At 31.4% G+C, this 9938-nt stretch overlaps 1 protein-coding gene and 1 long non-coding RNA gene across 2 annotated transcripts; both read left to right on the forward strand.

Moving 5' to 3' along the window:
- Window positions 1–2410: 2410 nt before the first annotated feature.
- LOC100788665 (putative inositol oxygenase) lies at window positions 2411–5029 on the forward strand. Its single transcript, NM_001255706.2, has 11 exons — window positions 2411–2539; window positions 2621–2747; window positions 2893–2974; window positions 3087–3291; window positions 3676–3735; window positions 3849–3901; window positions 3988–4110; window positions 4233–4302; window positions 4409–4487; window positions 4590–4671; window positions 4784–5029. Exons 1-11 carry the CDS (start codon window positions 2509–2511, stop codon window positions 4808–4810), a joined length of 939 nt encoding a protein of 312 aa, NP_001242635.2. The 5' UTR covers window positions 2411–2508; the 3' UTR covers window positions 4811–5029.
- A 1894-nt stretch (window positions 5030–6923) lies between these two features.
- On the forward strand, window positions 6924–8269 carry LOC106798751 (uncharacterized). The gene is made up of 5 exons (XR_001388504.3): window positions 6924–7061; window positions 7187–7239; window positions 7332–7454; window positions 7546–7611; window positions 7988–8269. It is a non-coding gene; the product is annotated as an uncharacterized lncRNA (long non-coding RNA).
- Window positions 8270–9938: the final 1669 nt, after the last annotated feature.

Genomic DNA, 9938 nt, shown 5'->3' on the forward strand with positions numbered 1-9938 from the left:
CAAAATGGTGTCGTTTTCCTCGTAAGGTAATGGAAATGGGCTGGACCACGACAGCCGGGTGGCCCATAATTGCTAAGTTCTCTAGATAATAGGGCTTGCCTTATTTGGATGAGCTTATTACCTTCGAAGCCCGCGTTTATAGATTTGTACTTTATAATTATCCTAGGTAGGGGCCCATATGTGATTAATTTCGCCTTGGTGTTCAAATTTAATACATTTGACCGAAGATTTTTTGTTACTGGAAGGAAAGAAAAAGAGGAAAAGAGGGGCTACAAAGGGCTCTATTTCTATCATATTCTCAAATAATGAATAATAAAATGAAACATAAGTTATAAGTTTTGCGGTTAAATCGATGAAACTTATAACTTAACGCGTTAGCTTTAGATAAAAAGAGCTATATTGAAACATTGTTAAAAATTAAAGGATTTAATTGAACTTTTCAAAAATAAAAAAACTCAATTAAGCATTTTGAAATAATAAAGGTACGAAATTAGTAATTAAGCTCCACATTTTATTGGTTGTAAGTGAACTGGCTGATGACTCAAATGAAGTTATTTAGCACGTGGGTGTAATAATAAGTTAAGATTTTGCTAACTGATTTAATAACTTGTGGACATATTTGTCCCAACCGACAAGTATCTTTTTTTACAATGCTGTTTGAGGCTTGCAAAACAAAAAGCAGAAAAACTTTTGAAAAAGAAGAGAGAGTAAACCAGGTTACAGTTTTGTTTTGTTGTGGGAGTTGCTATTGCCACCCAGCTTTTTCTATTCTCATCACCCTCATATTTTGAAAAACATACCAAATGACATTCTTGCCCTCTCTTATTTTCCTACCCCCTTCCCCTCACTCCTTACCCTCTCCCCCCCACTTTCCCCTCTCTTGTCTCTTGCTATACATTTTTATTTTTATTTTTTAATTTAGTTATGATTAAATGAAGATATAATTCATATGATACTGATTACTACTAAAAAAGGTACTAGTAAATCATATCTTAATTAAATTAATTTTTATTTAAATAATGTGGATAATTTGTATCACCATTAATTTGACTAGATTAAAAAAGTACCTCCATCAACAATTAATCACAAATTTTTTATTTGCATTATGTAAGAGAGGTACAAAAAAGTAGATAACAGAATGTGAAACAGTATTTTGTTGTGTAAAAGGAGTGTGAAATAATATACAACAACAAAAATACATTTTTATTGCATATTTGATACAATGGAAATACATATATGTGGTATTTTTTTTGGTATCCCACCCTTACACAACAAAAATACATTCCATTATATATGTATATAATGAAAACATAGTTTGGTCAATTGAGAATTGTTTTTTTCTAAAACACGTTGGGGTGTGATAGCAAAATTTGGGATGTGAATCTAATCTTATACCCAGTCCCCACACTGCACAGCATCGGCTACTAGCACAATTTTAAAATCAAATCTGTGAATAACGTGACAAATAAATAGAATTGTTATTCCTGGCGCTCAGTGGTTGTTGGGTACAGCTAGTCAGCTACTACTCTTTGTCTGTATGTTGAATTGAATGCAAGGAAATCACGCGTGATACACACCACAGATATCAATCATATCATAATATACTGCTACTGAAACGATTTCTTAATTAAATGAAGATAATTCCTATATGTCCTTTTTAATTCTTCATTTGTTAACATTTACTTTTATAATAATCTGAATTAGGAAGAAAAGTAAGATAATTTTGCTCACTTTTATACTTTAAGATGTGATCTTATTAGTATTTAATATTTGTATGATTGAAACAATCAACATGAGTATTAAAATGCTGCAAAAGAAAGAAAGATATTTAGAGTAGAATGTAAGGTGCCGAAATTAAATTGAAAGTCAGCAGATTAGTCGATTGTGAGTAGATGCCTCGTCAGAAGGAGAAAGGTTCAGCTCGAGTCTTGTACTAAACCTCAAGATATGATCCCCACGTAACTCTGACTCATGCTTATCTTCTTCTTCATAAATTTTATGTTGCCCCTCCTCAAGAAACAATCTATTTCGTTTACGACCCCTGTACTTTGTCTCTCACACACACCTACATTTTTTTATTTTTTTTATAATTTTACCCATTCTCTTTTTAAATAATAACTATTATAACTTGTTTTTTTTTTAAATACATCACATACTTTAACCAAACATAAAATGAAGATAACATAATTTAATTAAAAAATCATGAACGTATATTGCTTTAGTATTTGACAAAAAAATAAGAGTATATTTTTACTGTGTTTGGAAGTTTCTTACAACTTCGGTTTGATATTTTATGCTCAGAAGAAGATTTTTTTTTTTTTTTTTTTCTGTTGAGGACTCCGAGCTTCCAAATTCTCTGGGAAGGACATTTCATGGGACTATATATACCCTCTTGTCAAACTAGGCTGCCACCACACTCATTTCTTTTTCTCTATCTTTTGTTCTGCTCAGCTCGATCTACCTACCTTGGTTCTTCTCTGTTCTGTTATTTCAGTGCAGCAGCAGAAAATGACCATCCTCATTGAGCAACCTGCCCTTGGTATGATTTTTGTTTTGTTTTTATTTTGGTTCCCTATTGTTACACCATCATAAGTACTAAGGTCACATTGCATGTCTTTAGAGTTACAAGTTGAAGGCAACAATGTGCATGCTGAAGAAACCAATGAGCTTGTATTGGAAGGTGGATTTCCATTGCCAAAGGATGGATATATGGCCCCAGAAATCAATTCATTTGGCCACTCCTTCAGGTTTTAATCCCATTTCATATTTTCTGTTCTAAGTTTTTTTCCAATTTCAAGTCATCTTTAATTATAATTTTAGTATGTATTAGGAATTAAAGTTTAAAGTTTCTTTATAACGAAACCGACACTGGACAATGGAAATATTTGGCAGAGAATATGATGCTGAAAGTGAGAGGCAAAAAGGTGTGGAGGAATTTTATAGGTTGCAACACATCAACCAGACATATGACTTTGTAAGCAAAAGCCATGTTTCATTTTCACCAATTATGTGTCTACTTGGCGATTTCAAACGAAGGAAATGCAATGCTGATGGAAATCCAATTTGCTAACTGCTAAATAATGTAGGTGAAGAGAATGCGGGAGGAATATGGGAAATTGGACAAAGCTGAAATGGGCATTTGGGAATGTTGTGAGCTGCTGAATGAATTGGTAGATGAGAGCGATCCTGATTTGGACGAACCTCAAATTCAACATTTGTTACAGTCTGCTGAGACCATCAGAAAAGACTATCCTAATGAAGATTGGCTGCATTTGACCGCACTCATCCATGGTACATACCCTTCGAATCTGTTTACAAGAGAAGTGCAACCAATAATACACTCTTACTAATACACATTTTATCGTTAATTAAAATTTATTGAAAATGTGTTAAATTTATTCAATAATAAAAATGTGTTCAAAAGAGTGCACTTAAAAGTATATTATCTTTTTAGAATGCTCTTTTCGTATACGATAGATCATAGAGTGTTTGTCTAAAAGGTCAATTTATAATTTAGAAGGGATAGTTATCCTTTTCCTTATTTGACCTGATATGATGACTTGAATGTTTGGATCCCATTCTATATATATAAAAATATAGCGCCAGTTGTATATTCAAAGAGAGGTCATTTTCAACTAACAGAGACTAAATTAATATTGTTGACACCTTTTTCAGATCTTGGAAAGATTCTTGCGCTTCCTAGCTTTGGTGAGCTTCCTCAGTGGGCTGTTGTTGGTGAGAGCGGTTCCTTAATCCTTATTTGTATTAGCTTTAGTTTTTCCTTACTTCTAAATTGCTTTAAATTTGAATCCAACATTTTAATTGAATGGCCAATGGGATATTTGCAGGAGATACATTTCCTCTGGGCTGTGCCTTTGATGAGTCAAATGTTCATCATAAGGTAATTAATTTCTTCTATGAAGCCCGTTAATGACACTACTTTTTAATCTTAAATTTTAAACTGAACTAATTTCTCTGCTGCTGCAGTATTTCAAGGACAACCCGGATTACAAATGCCCTGCTTATAGCACTAAAAATGGGATCTACACAGAAGGGTGTGGATTAGACAACATAGTGATGTCATGGGGACATGATGATTACATGTATATGGTGAGTCTGCATGTAGTTTTTGATTGAAAGTCTATATATAGCTCATCACGTAGATGTTTTAAATTTTATACATATAGCGCCTAATATGTAAGATCTAATACATGGGGCATTGGAAACTGCAGGTTGCCAAGGCAAATGGCACCACTTTGCCATCTGCAGGATTGTTCATTATCAGATATCATTCTTTCTATCGTAATCATTTTAATCGTTTTTTGTTTATTTTTAAACTTTGCTATGTAGTAGGTTCTCTGTGTCCACTGTCCAGCAAATATAATGACTGTAACATATAATTTTGCAGCATTACACAAGGAAGGTGCATATACTCACTTCATGAATGAAGAAGACGTTGAGAATTTGAAGTGGCTCAAAATTTTTAAGTATGCTTCTGTTTTTACTTCTGTAGATTTGTTTATATGTGCACATCTTAATTTTACAGCTTGTCACATAATTAACCAAGAATATGAAATAATTTTGTACAGCAAATATGATCTCTACAGCAAGAGCAAAGTTCTAGTTGATGTGGAGAAAGTTAAGCCATACTATGTGTCACTCATTGAGAAGGTGAGAGTCAAATTCAGACAATCTCCATGATTTGGGCAATTTTATTTTATTTAGTAGTTGTTCTTTTATGTGGGGTTCTTATTTTCTTTTTGGCCACGTACTTTCTTTGCAGTATTTCCCTGCCAAGGTTAGATGGTGAACCATTTGAATTCAAGCCAAGGTTTTGAGGAGATTGATAGATAATTATTCTGGCGAGCGAGCAATGTATCAAATAATTTTAGTTCTTTTTTTCTTTTATACAAGGATTCAGACTGCACCTTATTATATTGAATTCACCCGCAAAATTGCAATCTTCAAATAGTAAAATTTCATATCCAGTCAAGAAATAAATAAATGATTTCATATTGCGATGTCCGAATGATCCTCTCGATCTGCACGATTATTTCTTCGTTATTGACCGATAAATTACATATCGTCATATCGAGATTCACTCAAATAAATGCAACCTTCCAATATGTAATGAACAGTGCTGCAAAATTGCTAAAGGAAAAAGAAAACTAAGAATAGTGCTGTAATAACTATAGGTAACTGTGATAGTTATAAATACAGAGGGACGCTTGTTGTCGCACTTATCTTAGATTCCAAGTGGGTATCAATTATCAAATGCATTAGGATTTCAAAGCGGAATTGGGTTGACTGGTTGAAGAAAACAATCACCATCCATGGCAGAAAGCTGGGCTTTGTTTCAAGCAATTCAGTGGGTAACACATTGGCTATGACAAGGTCATTTTTTTAGAGTGATTGCAAGATGGTTGCTGACTATATCAATCATGTAACTACTGGTATCTATAGCCTTCATATATATAATATATGTTGTATTCTAGCAAAATGTAGAGGAAGCCTTTTACACTTTTTAAACTCCATAAGTTTTATTAGGAAACAAGTTAATCATGTTGTCCATTGTAAGGATTTCACGATTTTATGCTCGTAACTAAGTCTTTGATTATGCTCCCAATTGTATTTGATAATTGATTTCGAATGAAATTTCATAATCGCATTTTTCATTAAAAAAATCCATTAAAGTATTGTTTCCTATTTTATTATTATATTTATTATTTGATTAAAAGTTTCATTTGACAAGATTCTTATTAAAATTGGAGAATTGTTATATTATGATAAAGAAAAATAAAATTTATTATAAAATTCTTGTGAAGAGAACTTTAGAAATTCAAATACATTAATATATATATGGCGTTGTACATAGCTCATAATATCTGGACGAACAAATTTTGGTTGAAGTAGAATGAGGCAAGGAATGCGTAAGCAAACCAAACTGGAGTGAAATAATACTATAATTTTTTTTTTCATACACACTGTTAAAAAATTAAATCACTGCGAACATATTACGTACTACTTCATTGTGGTACACAATGGGTACATGAAGTGCGTAACCTCTTCAATTATTTCTTGCAAGACTATCAAATTTATTCTTTATATATCAAGGCAAAAGACCAACAAAGATCCTATATTGTTTCACGTCTTAACAAACTAAGGATTAGGCAGCGAAATTTCTTATTCTATCATATAAGGAATAGAGGAGAATTTGTTAGAGATCCAACATTGATTTATTAATATATAAATAGAGGAGAATTTTTACCTTAAAAATCAAAATTATAATATGATATGAAATTATTCTATTGATTAATAAAACGTTTAAATATAAGTGATTAATGTATTGAATTTAAGGTTGAATCGTTAAGATAATATCTTAGTTTGATTTTTGAGACAAATAATTCTCGATCAAATTTTATTTACCTCCCGATCAAATTCTAAATTAATTATAATTCATTTCTCCTCATGGATTGAACGATTAAGAAAACAAATTCCCATTGATTGTTGTTGGGGACACAAATGTTTGTTCCTCATGCTCTACGGGAAAAAAAGTAAGAGTGACTCCTTAGGAGTTATTTTTCAAATTTTTTTCTTAATGTTTTATCTCTTTCTACGTCTTTTACATCTTTATTTCTAACTTAAATTTCACTAATTTTTAACTAGAAATTAAATTTATTATTATTATTATATCATTATTTTGTTTCACCGAAATTAATTATTTGAATATTGCATTTTGACAATCTCCTCAGGAACCTAGGCTTAGGCTTAACCTCAAATGGTTCACCATTTAAGCTTGGCAGGGAAATACGGCGATGCAAGTGGCCAAAAAGAAAATATGAACCAAATGTCGCAGTCATTTCTTTCCCAATTAAAAGGTCAATTTTAAACTTACAAGGCATAATTATCCTGATCCATATTATTTATTATTTAAAATTTAAAAGAGAGACATTTTCAACCATCGAGTGATTAACATGCATAATGTTGTTGGCTAGTTTCAGATCTTGGAAAGATCATTCTCCTTCCTAAATTTGGTGAGCTTCCTCAATGATCTGTTGTTGGTAAGAATCCTTCTTTAATCCTTAATCTGTATAACTACCTTTATTTTTTTTTTTCCTACTTAATTCCAATTTGTTTTCAATTTGAATCCAACATTCTAATTGAATGGTTAATGGGATATTTGCAGGAGATACATTTCCGGTAGGCTGCGCCTTTGATAAGGCAAATATTCATGACAAGGTAATTAATTATGTTTCTTCTAAGAAACCTATATATGACGTTTCATTTTTATTCTTAAATTATCAATGGACCTAATTTCATTCTTGTTTCAGTAATTCAAGGACAACCCGGATTCCGAATACCCTGCTAACAACACTAAAAAGGGGATCTACGCCGAAGGATGTGGACTAGAGAACGTAACGATGTCTTGGGAACATGATGAATACATGTATATGGTGAGCCTATATATACAAAGTTCATCACTCGGATGTTTTTAGCATTTATCTTTAATGTAAGATCTAATACATGGTGCATTGGAATCTGCAGGTTGCTAAGGAAAATAGCACCACTCTTCCATCTACTGGATTGTTCATTATCAGATTTCACTCTATCGTAAGCATTTTCCTCTTAATTATGTTTTGGATCTTGTATGTAAAATTGTGCTATGAACTTGCCTCTGTGTGTCCACAATCCAGCAAATAGAATCACTACAAGTCTACAACATATAATTTTGCAGCTTTACATATGGAAGGTGCATATACTCACTTCATGAATAATGAGGAAGACGTTGAGAACTTGAAATGGCTCAATTTATTTAAGTGTGTTTCTGTTTTGACTTCTGTAGATTTGTGTATTTGTGCACATCTTATCTTCACAGCTTTTCACATAATTAACTTATAATATGAAATAATTTTGTACATCAAGAGTTTTATTTTATTTTATTTTCTATGTGGGGTTCTTATTTTCTTTTTGGCCACCTGAATTGCAGTATTTCCCTGGAAAGGTTAGATGGTGAACCATTTGAGGTCAAGGCCAAGGCTTTGAGGAGATTGGCTTTTAGTAATATTCTGGGCAGCGAGCAATTTACTAAATGCACTTATGTATTCACTTGCAAGATGCAATCTTCAATAGTAATAAATTTCATATCCAGTCAAATGATTATTTCTTATGATTCGCATTTTTTTTTATTACGATGCCCAAATGATCCATTCTGGTTATGCACGATACTTTCTTCGTTATTAATTTACCGATAAATTAAATCGGAATTTACTCAAATAAATACAACCATCCAAGATAGTAAATAGCTATGACTATGATAAAATTATATAACAGAGGGATATTTTTGGTTTGACTTGCACAGCGTTGACCGTTCACGATGTGCATGCACGCACCTAGAGGCTTTGATAACAAAAAGGAATTTGTAAATTTGTGTATTGTGGTAGAAAAATATATCACAGAAGCAATTTCATGTGGTCTAATTGAAATAATTCGGTGAGCTATTTTTTTCCTTTGTTTTTTAGCCTGTCAACTTGTTACAGTTAATCTCATTGGCGTAGTACATTAACCAAATCGATTGTTATACAAGAAAAAAAATTGCTCACTAAAAACGTTTTATTGATACACATTTTTTATTGCAATATTATATAAGCATAGGAAACAATATTTTTTCCCTGTAACTTGGAGCTGGGCTTCTATTTAACATCGTATGCTTGACATGTAAGAGAAAAAATTGTAAGAAACAAATTAATTTTTATCTATTATAAGGGTTTTTTGGTGTACATCTATAGCAGGGCTTTAAAGATCATGTTACAAAATTTTCTTGTTAAAATGTGATATAAAATATTTTTTATAAATTAATTAATAATTATAATTTTTTATTATTTTCTTATATATAGTTATTAATGCTCTTACATTTTACCTTCATAACTTATATATATTTATAAAGACTTTTGGGAAAAATGTATTTTTTGTTTCAAATGCTTTTAAATAGACAAATTTACCCGTTTGAAAATACAGGATTAGAAAAATGCTAATTGACACTCTCTCTAAAACCAAGTTTAAGTAAAAAGTATAGAAACGTTAAACATATTTTCCTATTATATTTTTTCTCATTGCAAATGTGTTTTATGTCATGTCTCATTATTTATTTTTCATCATAACGTATTTATCTTTGTAATTTAATTTTATTGTACAATGTGGAGTGATATATTAATATGTAAATCATTGTAATAAATGTAGTTACTTTTTAAACCACGAGCTTTTAACCAGAACTTATTTTTAAAAAGGTACAGTGCAGCGTAATAAGCACGAGAAAAAAATGATACAACAAACTATAATTATAGGAAAAAAAATCTTGAATATGTCGCTTATTTTGGTCTTACAACTGAAATGCCTACTACAACAAATGATATGTATGATATATAAAAATAAATAACAAACACATGAAAATAATTTTCGCAGCAGCAGCAGAGTGGCAGTGAATGTGTGACACAACAAACTACAATTACAGAAAGAAAAAAAACTGACTAAATTGGTGAGATAAGAATTAAGACTGTTAGACACGGAATCCCATTTGGAATTTGTGATAGAAGAAAAAATTTCGCTGCCTAATCCTTAATTAGTTTGTGAATAAGACGTGAAACTATATAAGAAAGAAATATAATAGAGTTGTGGGATAGAAAATTGAAGAGTTACGCCTCATGTCATGTACTCATTGTGAATTGTGATGCACGAAAAACTAGTACTATTTCATTTTATTAGAGAGAATAAATTTTAGTAACTCTTTAAATGCGTAATGGAATGAGAAGAATCCCAGGAAAACACAAAGTCGCGACGGAGAGTGATTGATCTTATATCTACTAACACAACAACCTCAATGAAGGAAGAAACAAAATCAAATATATGATTGATCTTATATGGTTTAATTTTCGATAATGTTA

Source organism: Glycine max, chromosome 5 (genome assembly GCF_000004515.6).
Source record: "Glycine max cultivar Williams 82 chromosome 5, Glycine_max_v4.0, whole genome shotgun sequence".
Classification (NCBI taxonomy): Eukaryota; Viridiplantae; Streptophyta; class Magnoliopsida; order Fabales; family Fabaceae; genus Glycine; species Glycine max.